Source organism: Lipotes vexillifer, unplaced genomic scaffold, assembly GCF_000442215.2.
Source record: "Lipotes vexillifer unplaced genomic scaffold, Lipotes_vexillifer_v1.1 scaffold1139, whole genome shotgun sequence".
In the NCBI taxonomy this organism is placed as follows: domain Eukaryota; kingdom Metazoa; phylum Chordata; class Mammalia; order Artiodactyla; family Lipotidae; genus Lipotes; species Lipotes vexillifer.
In genome coordinates this window covers 1332995-1352850 of record NW_006798273.1, presented here as the reverse complement: position 1 = coordinate 1352850, position 19856 = coordinate 1332995, and the positions used below count along the sequence as shown (strand labels likewise).

The 19856-nt window shown below is 43.8% G+C and overlaps 1 protein-coding gene across 1 annotated transcript; it reads left to right on the top strand.

Annotated features, from left to right (window-relative positions):
- Nucleotides 1-1766: 1766 nt before the first annotated feature.
- Nucleotides 1767-9909, top strand: ZNF892 (zinc finger protein 892). The gene is made up of 5 exons (XM_007470232.1): nucleotides 1767-1785; nucleotides 2570-2658; nucleotides 5719-5821; nucleotides 6329-6415; nucleotides 8723-9909. The coding sequence occupies exons 1-5, from the start codon at nucleotides 1767-1769 to the stop codon at nucleotides 9907-9909; spliced, it is 1485 nt and encodes a 494-aa protein (XP_007470294.1).
- The last annotated feature ends 9947 nt before the right edge of the window (nucleotides 9910-19856 follow it).

Below are 19856 nucleotides of genomic sequence, written 5' to 3'. Positions count from 1 at the left end.
GTGGTGGAGAAGGGGGTGTTGGTTCCCTCCAGCTTGAGCTGGCAGGGCTGTGTTCTCTATCACATGCACCCTCTCCTCCCAGCCCTAGCTGATTGGACCAAAATCAGCCAATCTAGAGATGAATTAGGAGATAAGCATAATTATCTGTATAGCAGAAACCCAGTATAATAGTGGCTTCTACAAAACTGAAGTTTACATCTCTCCCACATTAAAGCCCAAGCTCTGTTCCACCAAAATGTTAGGGGCTCAGTTCCTTCTGTCTTATTGGTTTGCCATTCCTAGGGTATTAACCTTGTCCACACCAACCACAATGACTAGCCTGCGTTCCAGTCAGCATGGAGGAGTTTCTTCTTCCCTTTAAGAATCACTTCGGGGCTCCCCTGGTGGCGCGGTGGTTGAGAGTCCGCCTGCCGACGCAGGGAACACGGGTTCGTGCCCCGGTCCGGGAAGATCCCACATGCCGGGCTGGGCCCGTGAGCCATGGCCGCTGAGCCTGTGCGTCCAGAGCCTGTGCTCTACAATGGGAGAGGCCACAACAGTGAGACGCCCGCGTAACGCAAAAAAAAAAATCACTTTGCTCTCATCCCCCTGTCAAGAGGTAGGGATGATGAGGAATGTCAGTTTTACTCCAGGCAGCCTTAAGCCTAGCTAAAAGTTGGGGATTCTATTAGAGAAAGGACAAACAGACGTTGTTGCTTATACCCAAGCAGGGACAGTTAGGTACTTTGATTTTCTTTCTTGGGAACTTGAGCTGGATAGAAAATTGGCTTTATTGTGGGAAGGAAGGTGAGAACATGCACCAGCCTGAAGATAACCCCACTCCCAGCTGAGATTTCCTGGAGCTCCTTGGGAGTTTGAAAGACTTTCATGTTCCAGGCACCTTAAGGTCAGCGGTACCAACTATTAACTAATAGCTTCTTGGGGACCGGACTGAGGTGCTTTCCGGGACTGAGATTCTGCTTTTCAATATTGCGAGGTGCAGCATGGAATAAACATCCCTGGTTACTTGAGGTAATGTCTGCCCCCCGACAGTGGGTCGTGGAGGCGCAGTACAGGGGAAGCGACGTGGTGGGGTGAACATCCTTGGAACACGGGCGCCTTCCCTCCGAGGGAGCACAGCAGCCAGGGAGGAAGAGGTGAGTAGGGGGGCGCCGCCCTCTGCCAGTTACAGTTGGCTGCGACTGAATTTCCCTCTCGAGGCGGGGTTTGGCGCGGCCGAACACGTCCTCCGGGGTCGAAGCCCAGAGTACACACTGAGGAAGAGGCGGCCCCTGGAGCGTCCAGGAAAGAGCTCTCCGAGAGGCCGAGCGCTCCTAAAGACCCAGCACGGCCGCGTACCACCGCAGAGATGCAAAGCCGGGGGCAGAGGCGGCCTCGCGGGGTCCTCTGGGAAGCGTCCTCCAGTGGCGCGCGCCGCGCCCTGCGGAGGATTCTGGGAGTTGTAGTTCATTAGCGAGTTCGGGCTGGCGCGACTCGGCCCGGCCGGCTCCTAGATACCTTTGTCGCGAGCCGGCCTCCACAGCGTTGTTTGAGATGGTCGAGCTTAGGCTCCAGGAGGGCTGAGCGCGTGTCCTTCGGAGTCTGAGTGGCCGGAAGGAGGGTGGTGGAGGGCATCCGGGTGGAGGACACCGGGCTGCCCAGCTATAGGGTCGCGCGCGTGTTCCCGGGCCTCGGGGTGGACTAGAGCTGTGGACCCCCGGCCCCTAGTGCGTTCGTCGCGCCATTTTCCCACGGTCGTCACTGGCGCCGGCGGGGAGGAAGTCGCCATGGAGCCAAAGGGCAGAGGTGAGAATTTCAGAAGGATGCCGCCTGCTGGAGAGAAAAAAGGAGAAAGGCTGCCCTCTGGCTGGGGCAAGCTCTGGAAGGACAAGCATCACGTCTTCTCTGGGAGAGAGCCCATTCCTACCAGTTGGTCTCATGTTGAGGTTTAAGGGGAGCTTGCTACCTATATTGCCCTGCTGGTCTTTAGGATGATGTATACCTCCTTTGCCCCCCCACCAAATCACCGTACCTGACAATTTGGCTTTTGATAATGACTTTCTTTTGTTCTCACAGGAACCTCGTAAGGCGGTAAATAGACCCATTTGGCAGATGGGGCAAGTGAGGATTCGAGAAGTCACAGGATTTATTTATAGTACTTGGATTTTTTTCCCCACAGGCCCATTGCTTTTCTGAGAAAGCCAGTTTTGTATCTGAAAAGCCAATGTTTAAAAAGAATTTAACTTTCATCCTGTGAGCCTGGAATAGAACAGGAGTGACTCATTGAGGCACGGATTGACACACCGAGACTTTGAGATTATTTTGACTACACTCAGCAGATGAGAAATGGAAATATGTATTTAAGTGTCCAGGATCTCGTAGCAGAGTTCTACTGGAGTTTAAGGGCAGAGGAGCATAGGAGGAACCTGAGGCAGCCATGGTCATGACTGTCTTGTATAAGAGATGTTGTGGGATTGTCCCTTGATTCCCTGTGTTGACTCTTCTTAGGTGACAATTAGTTGTGTGTGGCAGTTTCTGTGAGTATACTGCAAGCAAGAGTAATCACTGGGCTTCCTATATCCACTTCTAGGGTCACTTTCTGAGAATTCAGACCTTCCCCATGCTGGAAACCCAAAAGAAAATGGCCTGACCACTGTGCTGCTGACCCCTGCATACCAGGTGGGTTTAAATTTCTTCATTTTTTTTCTGTTCTCAGAACATGAATATGGTTTCTAGCATTGTTATGGACTTGCTCAGCCATGGTTCCTAGACCACTGGCTTCATCCTAATAAAATGATGAGCAGTGAACCTGATAGTAAATGCTCCTCACATGGACAGAGCTTTCCCTCCTGGCATCACTTCTCTACCCACTTAGTGCTAGATGCACACTTATAAGCTCTTCAGTGCTGTAATTGGCCTCCTGGCGAGATGCAAAGGAATAAAAGCCAGTTGCCTCTGCCTTGTGAAGTTTACTGAGGAAATAAGATATAGATAAGAAAAATAGTTAAATAGCAAGAAGAAATATATATTTTTTTAATAGAGAAATTACTAGTACAGACAAGTCATAAAAGACCTTAGAAGAGGTTTTCCATCCTCTAGAGTATTTGGGGGTAAAATGCTGGGATAAAAGCTGCATTTTGGAAGACAAGAGAGAGTAGGTAGTTGGAAAATAGAATATAGGAATATTCCGAGAGAGAGAACAGCTTTGGCAAAAGTCTCCCAAGTGATGAGAGAGTCAGAGGTCTTCAGGGAGAATGTGTGTCACTATGGAGTGAGCTGGAGTGTGATGAGGGAAGTGTAGGCGTGTTGTAGCCAGACCACAGGAAAAATCCACACAGGATCTTATTCCAAAGGCAGATGAGGCCCCATGAAAGTTTTTAGAGGCCCAGCAAGACAAAACATGCCGTGAATGATTGGAGAGAGAAGATTAGTCAAGATACTTCTGTAGGATCTGGTCTAGGATACCGGGAGAATGGTAGACCCCGTGTTAAAGGCATTGGGACTGCCTGTCAACCTCAGACCTGCCTCACAGCATCCAGGTGCTGACAGTGCATGCAAAACGCTAGGAAGAAACACCAGTACTGATTCTGATCTGAATTGGTAGATCTCTTTCAGAGGGAAGAGGAGAGAGAGTCAGTAGCATCTGCTGGACAGTGTGTGATTGGTCTACCTGTGCCCTCAAACCCCCCACGTACTCACCCTGAGCAGCAGCTCCTTAAATGAGTTTGATTGCTGAGGTTTTCTCAGAACTAAAGTCTGAAAGGAACTGCTAGGTAGTCTGTTACTGCTGCATCGTTTGTAAAGAAAAGAGACTGTACAAATTACATGGCTTGTGTTAAGCACTCCTGAGGCATGTGGCCTTAAGGGACCATAACTTAAATAAAAAGGGAAGTTATTTCATAGTTCAGGTATTAGAAGAAGATATAAATTATTTTGAGCAGGGGATTTTCAAAGTAGGTAGTTCTCTTAACCTTATGTCATTATGTGAATTATTTTACCAGTTGGTTTTGGAGGGTATGTATACATATATACGTGTGTGTGTATACATATAACATGTATATATGTATATACATATATATTCAGGGGCTATGGCAAAAGTGGTGTTTCAAAGAAAGCCATGACTGGTTCATTTGCTAGCATCCCAGGGACTGGTTTGTTTCAATGTGACTCCATTACATTGAAGTTGTATAGAAAAAAATTTTAATAAAGTTAGAAAAATTATTAGACATTTGTTTTATCAGCAGTAAACAGATTCAGCTCTAGATTCAAAGGAGCATTACCCACCCTGCGCACTCTCCCTACATTTTAGTAGACGATCTAAACTTTGTGCCTGTCATCTAGGTCAAGGTAAGGTAAAGTAAACACTCCTGTAATGTTTTCAATGTTTGATACACTTCTGTTCCCCTCCCACCTCTGTTCCCAGGCACACTTTTATAGAACACCCCATTTAAACTTAATTCTTGTTTCTATTAATTCTTGTTCAAGTGTTTCACCCTCTTTTAATTCTTTGACAAATATTCACCGTGTTCCTGCTCTGTGCCAAAGACTAGGGCTGCTTCACTGAGCAAAATTAAACCTGGCCTCTACTCTCTTGGAGGTTAGCTTCTAATGGGACAGACAGACGTTAATCACAAAGTCCCCTTGCTGTGTGCATAACCCAAGAGGAGGAAAGGAACATGGTGCTACCACCCAGAGAGTCAGGGAAGGCTTCCCTGAGGAGGTAACCCCTGAGCTGAGATCCAAAAAGTGAGTAGGATTAAAATAGCTGAAAGGATGGGGCAAGGGGGGAACATTCAGGGACAGAAAGCAGTGTGTGTAAAGGGGCAGAAGGGAGGGAGTATGACATACATTTCAGGCAGCCAAAGGGCAGCCGGCAGCTGGAGCACAGAGAATGCAGGAGGAGCAGTGTATGATGGGGTAGAGAGGAGATGGTGGAGGTAGGGGGAGAGTGGTCAGACCGACTGGGGAGAAATGGCAAGAACACTTTCGGAACTCTGATAATTTGGGCTTGAAATACTGTTGTTGTTGGTTTTTCTGCGGTACGCGGGCCTCTCACTGCTGTGGCCTCTCCCGCTGCGGAGCACAGGCTCCGGACGCGCAGGCTCAGCGGCCATGGCCCACGGGCCCAGCCGCTCCGCGGCATGTGGGATCTTCCCGGACCGGGCCACGAACTCGTGTCCCCTGCATCGGCAGGCGGACTCTCAACCACTGCGCCACCCAGGAAGCCCTTGAAATACTGTTTTACAAATCTATATACTGTGACATGTGTAGCAAACACCTTAATTTTTAGAAAATATATTGGACTGATTTTATTCTCAAAGGAAAACGAGAGAGAAAAATAATTCATATTTCTTGAATCTCTTGTATTTTAAAACCATACCATAAAGAAAATACTTAATTCATAATTATATTTTCTCCACTTTCCCATATCTAAATAGTAAGGATTTCTGTAGTTCTATCATTTAACTTTTCACCACGTAAACTAGTAACTTGGTACCTTCAAATTTTACCCTGCAGGTGTTCTTTCCCACTTGCGATTCTGATGCGTGGAGGTAAGGAGCGAGTCTGTGACTCCAGATACACCAGAGAATCTTAGTATTGGAAGGGATGGTAGAGGTCGTTTTGTCTAACCTTCCTGTCCTTCCTGTCTTTCTCCTCTTATGCCGTCTGTTTGAGTCCTTCCCAGAGGCTTCTGGAAGGATGTCCCTTGGTGAGCACTTGATGTGTTCGGTTTTTCAGGAGTCGATGATCAGGGATATGGCTGAGGCTCTCACCCAGTGGGGGCAGCTGAACACTCCTCAAGGAGATGTGCCTGAGAAGCATAGGAATCTGGTCTTGCTGGGTAAGCATCACCCCGGCCCCCATCCAGTGTGGGAATTTACCCAGTGTGGTACCTTTGCTTCCTCAGTTCCTAGGAGCTCTAACGTTCTTAGATTCAAAGATTCTTAATCCCTATGTAAAGTCTGATGCAGGCAATTTCTTCTTTTTGTTTCCGGATATAAATGTAAACCTTCTGGAGTCAGGAGTGGACACCTTTATATCGTAATTGCCTCTAGGCGGTAGCGTCCTTCCCTACTCCCTGACCAGGATGTTAAGACAAAGTTCTAATAAAAACACCTCTTAAGAGATGTTAAGATGGGTGCTTATCCTTTTAATAGGGAGAGGTAAAAACAAGTGATTCAGTTGCTCTGAACTCAAATAGACCCCATATCAATCTTCCTACCTTCTTCTGAGCGCTATTGAGGGAGAAATCCAGAACCGACCTTTCTCTCTCATACTGTCTTTTCTAACGACCAAGGAGCTAACACTGAGCTCTTTACCAGACTCCTTTTTCTTTCCCCACGAACAGGGCTTCCAATTTCCAAGCCTGATGTAATCTCTCAGTTAGAGTGTGAGGAGGAGCTGGAGAGAGAAGTCTCAAAAGCAACTAGTCCAGGTGAGTGATTTTTGGAAACAGTGAATGTAAAACCCAGATGGTCAGTGGGAAAAGCATCTTTGCAGTGCTTGTGGAGGAGCCTTTCCAGATTTCGCTAGACCCATGGAAAGCTTGAAGTGAAGTGCCTTTCTCCTGGGCCATACTCCAGCTCTGTGTATGCTGACCTGTTACAGAGTCATAATTTTATTTTTTAGAAAGTCAGTACTTTCCACCCTTTCAAACCAGTTCTTTTTCCCAAATAAGGTGAAATGAAGTCAACATTTTAATGATTGTTAATAGTTTGTTTGGGTGCAAGGCTCTAAACCAGGTTTTTTATTTTATTTATTTATTTATTTATTTATTTATATTTATTTTTTTTGCGTTACGCGGGCCTCTCACTGTTGTAGCCTCTCCCATCGCAGAGCACAGACTCCGGATGTGCAGGCTCAGCGGCCATGGCTCACAGGCCCAGCCGCTCTGCGACATGTGGGGTCCTCCCGGACCGGGGCACGAACCCGTGTACCCTGCATCGGCAGGTGGACTCCCAACCACTGCGCCACCAGGGAAGCCCCAGGTTTTTTCATATATGTTATTTTATCTCTGCAGGATAACGTGACTTTTTGTCTCAGAACGATGACTATAAATTGATCTCTGAGTCGTCCCTTGCCTTCTTCTCTAAGTGGAGGTAGCATAGCATAGTGGTTAAGAGTGCAGACTTTGGAACCACTCTTCCTGGGTTCAAAGCCAATCTGAACTGCTTACTAGCTCTGTGAGCTTTAACAGATTGATTATTCTTTCTGTGACTCAAATTCCCCAACTGTAAAATGCGGGTAATGATAGCACTTAACTCATAGGGTTGTAGTGAGGATCAAATGAAATAATCCAAGGGAATGCTTAGGACAGTACGTGGCTATGTGCTAAGCAAATGATAGCTAATGATTAAGTCCTGCTAACTTTTCTTTTGAAAGATGTCATGGATTTGAGCCTATCACTTTTGTCAAACTGGATACTGCAATAGACTACCAGCTAATTATACTTTCTTTAGCTTTTAATTATACTTTCTTATCCTTGTCTAATTAGGCAGCATAATACTGCCAGATTTCCCACAGTGATTTGTTTACTCTGCCAGTTCTGTATTCCTCTACCTGCCTTCAAGACCTACCTGCCTAGTCATTTTATCTTCTCTGTTCAACATGAACCCTTAACACAAGACAGGCAAATCTCTGACTATCCTCCGCTAACCATGTGTTTTCTGCAAATGTTTGGGGCTTCAGTTCTTCCACTCCCCTTAGCTAAAAGTCCATTTGCCTTTAAGCTGTTTCTACCTATTTATCCTTACAATCCTAGCCACTTCCTTGATTATGATACGTCATTGAGAACGTTATATCGTATTGATTTATTTCATGTAGAGTCATGGTTGGAATGGATAGTAATGACCATTTAAGCCTAGAATATTTAAACATTTCTAGCAGTGCAGGTTTTCCCCCCAGACTCTTCCTAAGAAGCCTGGAATTTGGGGACAGGTGTCCTGACAGGTTGGGGACCAATCTGAGCATGTGGGGATTTGACCTTCCCCTCCCCACACACTACTTATTTTTTTGTAAAGGTTGGTTCTGTTTTGCTGTTTCCAATTTGTTCGGTGTGGCGCGGTCAGAGATGATCAGTTGCTTTTTAATTACTAATTGCATTTGTAGATCTGGACTACCTTGAATGCTAGCTTCTAGTATTTGTGTCTCACCTTGAGACAGTGGAACCAACAGAGATTTTTGTGTAAGAGGTATGCTTTAAAAAGGTTAGTCTGCCAGCAGTGATTGGGACATATTGGAACAAGAAAAGATCGGTGGTAAGATCAGCTAGTGATGGACATTCTCAGGGCATGGTGCTCTGGTGAGGTGGTGACAGTGGGCAATCCATGGGTGACCATCATTTTCTGATCCCAGTCCAGTCTCCACCAGACCTGTTTCTTATCTGCTATTTCCCCCATCACCTCTGTTTAGTCTTGTTCTGTTATTCTTTCTCATTTCCTCCCCTGCTGGATACAGGAATGTTGAGCACTGCTTTGCCCAGTCATCTTTCTTTTCTCACGCTCTCTCAAGGTTGCAGGGCTATTTTTGAGAACTTACAAGTTCCTCTGTCCCCTGTAAGCATTTTTTGTTTGTTTCATTATTTTCCTACCACAGCAATTATTTTTCTCTCAGTGTAGGAAATGATACATTGTATTTTTGTTTCTTTCACACTGGGATACAGGACTGGAATGCAAGGAGCTAACTCCAGAGCAGGACATTTCTGAAGAAGAATTAGCCCCTGTTAACACTGGGGTGTTAATAGAGAGATTTCCAAAGGAAAGTTCCAGTGAATGTGAGGATTCTTTAGAGAGTCGGCAGGAAAACCATGAGAAACATTTAATACAAGAGGTTGTCCCTCAGAAGAAACCTTCTGGGGAGAGAAGTTACCAGTGTGATGGATTTGGAAGAAATTTTAGTCGGAGGACATTACTTGTTCAGCAGCAAGGAGAGCGACGACACAATTGTGATTCATTTAAAAAGAACTTGAAACAAAATTCAGATCTAATGAAACATGAGAAAATTTTTGCAGAAAAGAAGCCTTGGAAGTGTAATGAGTGTGAAAAGGCCTTTAGTTACTACTCAGCTTTTGTCTTACATCAGAGAATTCACACAGGAGAAAAACCCTATGAATGTAACGAATGTGGTAAAGCCTTTAGTCAGAGCATACACCTTACTCTACACCAGAGAATTCATACGGGAGAGAAACCTTACAAATGTCACGAATGTGGGAAAGCCTTCAGTCACCGCTCAGCCCTTATTCGGCATCATATAATCCATACTGGGGAGAAACCCTATGAATGCACTGCATGTGGGAAGGCCTTTAATCAGAGTTCATACCTCACTCAACATCAGCGAATTCATACTGGAGAGAAACCTTATGAGTGTAATGAATGTGGAAAGGCCTTCAGCCAAAGCACATTCCTTACCCAGCATCAGGTCATTCACACTGGAGAAAAACCCTATAAGTGTAATGAATGTAGGAAAGCTTTTAGTGATCGTTCAGGCCTTATTCAGCACCAGAGAACTCATACTGGGGAGAGGCCTTATGAGTGTAATGAATGTGGGAAAGCCTTTGGCTACTGTTCAGCCCTGACTCAACACCAGAGAACTCACACTGGGGAGAAACCCTACAAATGCAATGATTGTGCCAAAGCCTTCAGTGACCGCTCAGCCCTTATTCGTCATCAGAGAACACACACTGGAGAGAAACCTTACAAGTGTAAGGATTGTGGAAAAGCTTTCAGCCAGAGCTCATCTCTTACAAAGCATCAGAAAACTCACACTGGAGAAAAACCTTATAAGTGTAAGGAATGTGGAAAAGCTTTCAGCCAGAGTTCATCCCTTTCTCAACATCAGAAAACTCATTCTGGAGGGAAAACCAAGGAATATGGAAAAGCCTTTAGTGAGCATTCAACCTTTGGCCAGCAAAAGAGAATTCATACTGGATAAAGGTCCTGTACATGTAGTATGTTCAGAACATATTTATTGAACAATTATTGTACATGCTGTGAGGGCTACAAAGGAATTTAAGACTGTGTTACAAAAAAAGATCTAATTGAGAAGTCATTGTTGATATGGGACATAGCTTATTTAGAGTGAAAGAAGGGTTTTACATTTTTTAAAGTAACAGAGGAAGTTGTGTATTTCCCTGGGGAAAAAGGAAAATTATTTCCAACACCCTAATGTGTATGTAAGCTACCAAATCCTTGCGAGAGAAATAGGGTGTGCCATGATGGAAAGAGGCCATCTTGGCTGGGGTAGGTGGTCTCATAATGCTAAGGAGATGAAGTTTTGAAGGGATAAACGGTCCTTTTAGGCAAATTGCAAGGGTGGAAATAAGAGGTTGGCAATTCACAATGAACCTGTACAGGGTTGAGAGTGGTGGTGGAAGGGATGTTGTCCTTGGTCTTAAATATCAGAGCACTTAGGAGGTGGATAGAAAGCATAGACAAAAAGAGCTGGGGGATGAACTCAAATGTTGATTGAGATAACTACTCAAATGAGTACCAAGAACCAGGAAAAGTATCAGTCAGGCTTGTTAGTCAGTCACAAAGTTTCCATCTTGAAGCCAAGGAATATTGGCCTGGCAAGTCCACTTCTGCACTTTTGGTCTTTTAGACCATGTTCATTGGGAAGTTACTTACTAAGAATCACAACTCCAAGGGTCAAGACTGACAACCTAGAAAGGGAGATTACAGAAGGGACCTCTGATGCTTTCAGTCTGTTTTAAGGTGAGTTACCTGAGAATGTGCATATTTATAAAAAGTTGCCTCAGTTGTATGTAGTTTGTACTCTAGGCTTTTTCATACCATCGTTTAATTTACCTGTAGACCTGAACTGACGTGGCATATTAAGTGGTAAACAACTTGAAAACACTAGAAACATCTTTCATCATTTTACTGTTAAATAGAGGCAGGTGACATCTTTATATTTGGCTCTTTTTTTCACTGAAACTTTGAAGATTATTTTTGCAAACATTTTGAGTACTGTGTTTTTAGTGGTTACAAGTTTGACTGTGATGTCTTAGTGTGCATTTCTTTCAGTTTATCCTGCTTTCTGTGCTTCTTGAGGCTGTAGGTGTGTGTCTTTTGCCAGATTTGGGGGATTCTCAGCCACCATTTCTTTGAATACATCTTCAGCCTCCACCCCCACCCCGTCTAACAAGTGTTAGATCTTTAGTCTCACAGGTTCCTGAGACTCTGTTTACTTACTTTTGGTACGTTTTTATCTTAGTCTGCATGGGTTGCCGTAGCTTGGGTGACTCAAACAACGGAAATTAATTTCTCACAGTTTTGGAGGCTGGAAGTCCAAGATCAAGGTGTTGGCCTTGGTCTCTGATGAGGGCTCTCTTCCTGGCTTGCAGATGGCTGCCTTCTTGCTGTGTCCTCATATGGCCTTTTCTTGGTGCCTGAGCATGGAAGGAGAGAAAGAAAGCGCTTGCTCTCTTCCTCTTGTAAAACCACCAGTCCTGTCCGATTAGGAATCCAGCCTTATGACCTCATGTAGCCTTAATTTACTCTGAAAAACCCTATCTCCAAATACAGTCTCATTGGAAGTTAGCACTTCAACATATGAATTTTGGTGGGACACAATTCAGTCCATAACATTTCAGTCCCTGGCCCCCCAAATTCATGTTCTCACATGCAAAAATACATCCACTCCCTCCCAACAACCCCCAAAGTCTTAACTTATTGCAGCATCAACTCTAAAGTCAAGTTCAAAGTCTCACCTAAATATCACATTAATGAGAGATGGGTGAGACTTGAAGTATCATTCATCCTGAGGCAAAATTCATGTCCAGCTGTGAACCTGTGACACCAGATAGGTGATGTGCTTCCAAAATTCAATTGTGGGACAGCATAAGATAGACATTCTCACTCCAGAAAGGAGAAATAGGAAAGAAGGAAGGGGTGATGGATCCCAAGCAAGCCCAAAACCTAGCAAAGCAAACTCCATGAGGTCTTCAGGTGAGGATAAACCTCTCTGGCTTTGTGTCCCACCTTCCAGACCTGCTCGTGCAGCCATCCTGCTGCCAAGCTCTGCTGGGCAGCCCTGCCTCCAGACTGTGGCTGGAGGCTGTCTGGCCTGTTGAAACCAAGGTGATGTCCCCACCCTTTGAAACTGAGGAGGCAGCCTCAAGATCTCTGAGTCAAGTTCAGAGTCATTCTTCCCTTTCTTGAAGCACGGCGCACGTTTGCAGCAGAATAAGCTCTATTGTCTGGGCTTTATAGGATCTAAGAAGTCCAACAGCCTTCCTTCATTTGTCTGGTTTTTCTATCCCCTTTAGTCCCAGCTGGCTGTGTTTCTGCTGGTATAGTCCCATTTCTGTCCCTGGCTTCTGCTGAGATGGCTGATTACATCTACGAGTCACACCCATGATGTCTTTATCAAATGGTTGCTCAGCCTCGCCCTTAGTGTTCTCTTCAGAACAAGTTTTCTCGTGTTTTGCAACATGGATAGAATTTACCAAACCTCCAAGTTCTAGTTCCTTTTGGGCTAACAAATTCCTTTTTCATTCATCTCTCTCCTCTCGAATATTTTTTTTCTTGGCTGGGTTGGGTCTTCGTTGTTGCGCACAGGCTTTCTCTAGTTGTGGTGAGTGGGGGCTATTCTTCGTTGCGGTGCGTGGGCTGCTCATTGTGGTGGCTTCTCTTGTTGCTGAGCGTGGGCTCTAGATGCGTGGGCTTCAGTAGCTGTGGCGCACGGGCTCAGGAGTTGTGGCACACGGGCTTAGTTGTTCTGCGGCATGTGGGATCTTCCTGGACCAGGGCTCAAACCAGTGTCCCCTGCACTGGCAGGCGGATTCTTAACCACTGCGCCACCAGGGAAGTCCCTCTCCTCTCGAATTTTGCTGTAATCAGTAAGGAGGACCCAAGCTGTGCCTTCAATACTTTGCTTGGAAATCTCCTATGTTGAACATCCAGTTTCATTGCTCACACGTTCTACATTCCACAGAACACTGGAACACAGTGCAGTGAAGTTCTTTGCCACTTTACAACAAGGATTGCCTTTCTTCCCATTTCCAATGATGTGTTCCTCATTTCTGAGGTCTGAGACCTCACCAGAATGGCCTTTAATACCCATATTTCTAGGAGGCACCTCAAAACTCTTCCAGCCTCTTTCCGTAACCCAGTTCCAAAGCTACTTCCACATTCTTAGGTATTTGTAAGACCAAAACCTGTCTTAATCTGTTTGGGTTCCAAACCAAAATACAGGCAGACCTCGTTTTATTGTGTTTCATTTTATTTGCACTTTGCAGGTATTGTGGGATTGTTTTTTGTTTTCCAAATGTAAGGTTTGTGGCAACCTGGTGTTGAGCAACTCTATTGGTGCCATTTTTCCAACAGCATTTGCTCAGTTTGTGTCTCTGTCATATTTTGGTAATTCTCTCAATATTTCAAACTTTTTCATTATTATATGTGTTATGGTGATATGTGAACAGTGGTCTTTGATGTTACTAGTATGATTCGCTGAAAGTTAGCATCTTTTAGCAATAAAGTTTTTTTGTTTTTTTGGTTTTTTGCTGTATGCGTGCCTCTCACTGTTGTGGCCTCTCCTGTTGCGGAGCACAGGCTCCGGACGCGCAGGCTCAGCGGCCATGGCTCACGGACCCAGCCACTCTGCGGCATGTGGGATCTTCCCGGACCGGGGCACAAGCCCGTGTCCCCTGCATCAGCAGGCGGACTCTCAACCACTGCGCCACCAGGGAAGCCTGCAATAAAGTATTTTTAAATCGAGGTACATACTTGTTTTTTAGACATAATACCATTGCAAACTTGACAGACTACAGTATAAAGATAACTTTTATATGCACTGGGAAACCAGAAAACAGTATGTGACTCACTGTTGCGATATTCACTTTATTGTGGCTTTCTGGAACTGAACGCACAATATCTGTGAGGTGTGCCTGTACCATAGGCTGGGTGGCTCAAACAGAGATTTAATTCTCACAGCTCTGGAGCTGGGAAGGCTAAGATGATTTGGTTTCAAGGGGCCAGCAGATTTGGTTTCTGGTAGGAGCTCTCTTCCTGGCTTGCAGGTGACCACCTTCTTGCTGTGTTCTCATGGCCTTCCCTCAGTTCATGGGTGTGGAGAGAGAATTCTTTCCCCCTCTTCTTAGAAGTCTACCAGTCTTATCACATTAAGACCCCATACTTATAACCTCATTTAACCTAATTACCTTCTAAAAGCCCCATCTCTAAATACAGTCATATTGGGGGTTAGGGCTTCAACATATAAATTCAGGGGACACAGTTCAGTCCATAGCAATTTTCTCTTTGTTGTTCAGATTGGGTTTTTTCTGTTGTTCTGTCTTCAAGTTCACTGGTTCCTCTGTCCCTTCCATTCTACTATTTGAGCCCATTATTGGGTTTTATGTCAGTTATTGTATTTTTCACTTGCATTTGATTCTCTATTCTGTTTCTCTGCTGAGACTTCTATTTTTTAAATTTGTGTCAGGTGTGTTTGTAATTGCTCACCAAGGCATTGTTATAATGACTGTTTGAAAATCCTTGTCAGGTAATTCTCACATCTGTGCCATGTCAGTGTCAGCATCTGTGGATCATCTCACTCAGGTTGAGATTTTCCTGGTTTTTGTGTGATGAGTGATTTTCCATTGAAATCTGGACATTTTGAGTATTATGAGGCCCTGATTCTGTTTGGAGCTTCCGTCTGGGCAGCCTTCCTCTGACACTGCTCTGGTGGAAAGGGTTGGGGGGACACTGCCTTATGACTATAAGTTGGTGTTGGAAGTCCCAGTCCATCATTGGCCTCTGTTGATACGTGGGACAGGGATCCTCAGTACTGCTGGGCTGGGGTTGCGGAGGAGTTCCAGCTCCCCACGTGGCCTCCACTGACACCACACCAGTAAGGAAGGGGAGAGACGTCTTGTCTCTGGGTAGGGTTGGGAGCCTAGTCTCCCCAGAGGGTCCCCAGTGACACTGCTGAGGTGGGATGGGGGAGGGGTTGGCTTTGACAATCCTGTCCCCAACTTGACCTTCTCTGACACCACTCAGGGTGGGGATGGGGCATTGAGGAGCCTCATTACAGCCTGTGAGGGTGGATGTGTAGGCTCCCCACTTGGCCTTTGTTGGTTGTGGATAAGAGCACAGTGTTTTTCCATGGTCTCTGGCCGGAGTAGGATGGTTCTTGTCTAAAAGTTTTCTGTCTTGCTAAGCTGCTCTTTTTTCCTAGTCCTTTGGCTAGAAAGAGCAGACTTTTCTTGGGCTTTTTTTTTTTTTTGGTCTGTGCTTGTTGTTGTTTCTGGATTGCTCCTTCTTCAGAACCCAGTCTGGGACAAATGAAACAAAAAGAAAACCCAAGGAGCCCTGCGTTGTTCTTCGGGTCCAGAGGTCTCCAGCCTGTCTGTATTCTCTCCACCTTTCAGAATCTTATGCTGTTTTCTATAGAACGTGCAGGGGTTTTAGCTATACTTAGAGAAATAGGGGAAATCACCACTCCATCTTTCCCATGACATCCTCCATCTGACACTGAAATGGCAGGTCAAGTTGCATCAAAGGTTTATAGCTTACACCGGGCATTTGTAACCAAGTAAGGACCAAGAGGAATGCTCACTTGTTCCCCAAAGATACATTGCCTAGTTGGAAGGTAGGACCTATCAGGCTGCAAGCGTAATCTAGCTTTGAGGGAACTATAGTTTTTAAGTTGAGGAAATACCAGCATTTAATTGTAGTTTACAAATTCAAGAAGGAAGGATAGATATGACTAAGAATATAAACTATGAGGTTAAGCATTTTTATTTGTATCTTTGCTCCAAGAACATGTGAGGACCACTGGAGAATTAGATTCAGCACTGTGTGTTTTTTTCCTATTATGTATTATCTGTGTGTGGATATCACAGAGAACCAACAAAATAAAGAAGGAATATAATTGGGATTTGGGACAAATCACATCATCCTTTTAAATCTGTTTCCTCGTTTATATATATTTTAAAATGTCATACCTCCTTGAGAGTGGCTAGATTAGGTAGATAATGGGTGCAGAGTGATTTGTAAGCTATCAAGTACTGTATGACTATTAGGTATTGGTATAGCTGTTTATATGACCTGCCATCATGTAAGCTTTATGATGGTGTAGCCCAATAAAATGATGATGAATATAACATGTGTCTTTTAATCTTTTATTTAAAAAAAGGTTTTTTTAATGAACAGTAGTAAAATCTGCATCTTTTGAGATGATTGTATGGTTTTCTGTAATCTGTTAATGTGGTAAATTACATTGATAAATTTTCTAATGTTAAAGAACACTTGCATTCCTGGGATTTACACAACTTAATGATTTTCCCTACCCTTGGAAGAGTTTGTGCTCCTTGAATGTTTAGTTACATTCACCTGTTAAACTGGGATTACTGTTGTATAGTGTGTGTTTTGACTGGTTTTAGGGGATATTCAGATTTTCTATCTCTTCTTGAATTTTTTTAAGTTAAGCTTTTCTAAAAGTTTTCTTTTTTGCCATTAAGTTGTTCAAATATTTTTATTTTATTTAAAGTTCCTGTTTTATCTGTAGTTATGTTCTCTTTTTCATTCCTGGAATTGCTTATTTGTGTCCTCTCCTTTTCTCTTGATTGTGTTTCCAGAGGTCTGTCAGTTTTACTACTACAAAAAAAACCCTGGCTTTTGGGCATTTTATAAAATCAACTTTATTAAAGTATACTTTTAGATAAATAAATTCACCCATTTAAAGTGTCCAATGAGTTTGATAAATATAATACCTGTTTAACCACCAAACTTGTGTGTGTGTGTGTTTATAGTATGGTTTTTTCCCTCTCTCTTTCCTCCTTTAATCTCATTGACCCAACTAAAATAACCCAACTATTAGTTTCATTGATTTTTTTCTATTGTCTATCTATTCTCTATTTTATTTATTTCTGCTCTAATCTTTATTAGTTTCTTCCTTCTGCTAACTTTAGTCTTAGTTCTTTTTTTTTTTTTTTGCGGTACGCGGGCTTCTCACTGCTGTGGCCTTTCCCATTGCGGAGCACAGGCTCCGGACACGCAGGCTCAGCGGCCATGGCTCACGGGCTTAGCCGCTCCACGGCATGTGGGAACTTCCCGGACCGGGGCACGAACCTGTGTCCCCTGCATCGGCAGGCGGACTCTCAACCACTGAGCCACTAGGGAAACCCCAGTTCTTTTTTTAAAAGATTTTTCTGATGTGGACCATTTTTAAAGTCTTTATTGAATTTGTTACAATATTGCTTCTGTTTCATGTTTTGGTGTTTTTTCTGATTTCGTTTTTGGTTTTTTATTTGGCCGCAAGGCATGTGGGATCTTAGCTCTCCAACCAGGGATCGAACCCACACCCCCTGCATTGGAAGGCGAAGTCTTAACCACTGGACCGCCAGGGAAGTCCCTAGTTTGCTCTTCTTTTACTGCTTCCTTGAGGTATAAAGTTAGGTTGTTGATTTGAGTTCTTTTTTAGTGTAGGCATCTACTACTATAAACTTCCCTTTTAGTACTGCTTTTGCTGCAAACCATAAGTTTTAGTATGTTGTGTTTTCATTTTCATTTGTCTCAAGATTTTTTTTTTTTATCAAGATATTTTTTAAGTTCCTTGTGATTTCTTCTTTGACCCATTGGTTTTTCAAGAGTGTGTTGTTTAATTTCCACATATGTGTGAATTTTCCAGTTTTCCTTTTGCTATTCATTTCTAGTTTCATTCCACTGTGGTCGAAAAAGACACTTAGTGTGATTTCAATCTTCTTAAAAATTTTAAGACTTGTTTCGTGACCTAAAATGTGATTTATTGTGGAGAATGTTCCATATGCACTTGAGAAGGGAATTTAAATCTCTGAGTTTATCCTTTTCTTTTACCACTTTGCCCAACAACATCAGGAGTAACCAGCCAACTTTATTCTATTTGTTTGTTTTTGTGTTGTCAGTCTCAGCCTAAAATGATGCTATTGGCTAGAAGTGCCTGAGGTACTCACCTAGGCCCATACTACTTGTAGTGAGCCCGGAGCCAATGTTGTGGCTGGACCAACCCTTGTGTTTCTTGTTGTGACTGCAAGATGCACTTCAGCAACAACCACCAGAGTACTTTGAAAAAAAGATTTATTACTCACAGGTCGTAGAGGGTACCTGGCAGGCCCAAGGGCTATACAGCATGGTCAGGGGTAGAAAGAGAGAGAATGTGGACCTGGGCCTCTGCCTTTATTGGGGTCTGAGGGTTTCACAGTTTTATTCTTTATTTGTGAATTTAAAACATAAGAGCAGGAATTAGTGCAGGGGAAGAGAAAAGCAGGGTCACTGGAGTAGTCAGTTACCTAGGTTGCCTAGGGCTTTCTAAAAGGGGAACATACATCATGGGTGGGGCAGCCCAGTTTCTTGTCTAGTTGCTTTACTATTAGGTGTGTCATACAACTGGCAATGCGTTTATTTGAGATGGTTGTCTTTGAAATGGATGTCTTGGCAATCAAAAGCTTAATGTCAGACACACAACAGTTAGTTTTCTAAGTGTTCCTCCCAGCTTCTTGCCTTTTTACAAATGGTTGAAATGGTTAAGAGTATCCAAGGCAGATATTTTGCATATCTCTGTGGCCAGATCACATCATAGACTGTCGGTGCTCTCTTTACTACTGGAAATAGCGTCATGAGGGTCTTTAAATCTAAGCAGATTAGCGAGCCAATTCCAGAACCCCTAGGACCAATTCAGAAAACTCATCCTTAAAGTTTTGATTTTCTAGATTTTCTAGTTTGGTACTCTTGGTACCAAACTCTGTATTAGTCAGGGTTCTCCAGAGACACAGAACCAATAGGAGTTAGATATAGGTACAGATATAGATATAGATATAGATATCTATCTATATCTCCAATTGGATAAATAATGATATTTTTTGTAAGGAATTGGCTCCTGCATTTATGGAGACTGAGAAGTTGCATGACCTGTTGTTTGCAAGCTGGGGACCCAGAAAAGCTGGTATAGAGTTAGAAGGCCTGAGAGCCAGAGAACAATGCTGTCTATTCCATTCCCAGTCTGAAGACCTGAGAGCCAGGAGTGCTGAGGGCAGGAGAAGACCTATGTCCCAGCTCAGCACTCAGGCAGGGAGAGCCAGCTCACCTGTCCTCTGCCTTTTTGTTCTATTCATGCCCTCAGCACATTGCATGATGCCCACCCACACTGGGGAAGGAACTCTTCTTTACTCAGTCCACCAATTCAAATGCTAATCTCTTCTGGAAACGCCATCACAGACACCATGTTTAACCAGCTATCTGGGCATCCCCAGGCCCAGTCAAATTGATCCATAAAATTGGCCATCACACTAATATATTTTTACCATTTAGTCTTGTGCTTTTTTTTTTTTTTTTTGCCTCCCTCCACTTTTCTGTTTTCTTTTGGATTAATTAATAAATTTTATTAAATTTCTTTTTTTCACTTTATGAGTTTGAAACATATATACCCTGTTTCTATTCTTTTTAGTGGTTATTGTTAATATTTTAACAAGCTGAGTTAGCTTAAAGCATGTTTAACTGAAACTCTAAAGTTAATCAATTTCATTCCTACAAAGAAATTAGGCACCTCAGAATCCTTTAACTTCAATCACTCCTATATCAGCTAGCTATTGTTGCATAGCAAACCATTCTAAAACTTAGTGGTTTAAAGCAATAACTATGTCTTATTATCCATGAATCTCTGGGTCAGCTGGATGGTGCTACAGATCTGATCTCAGCTGGGCTCGGTCATGTGTATACAGACAGGCTGGCTGGCCGAGGATGGCCTTGGATGGGATGGCACTGCCCTTCTTCTGCCATTCCAGCAAGCTAGCTCAGGCATGCTCTCCTGGTGACAGGGGTCCAAGAGAGTGGAAGCATGCAAGGCTAGAAATTAGCACACCATCTCTTTCATCACATTCCTGGGCCAAAGCAAGTCACAAGGCC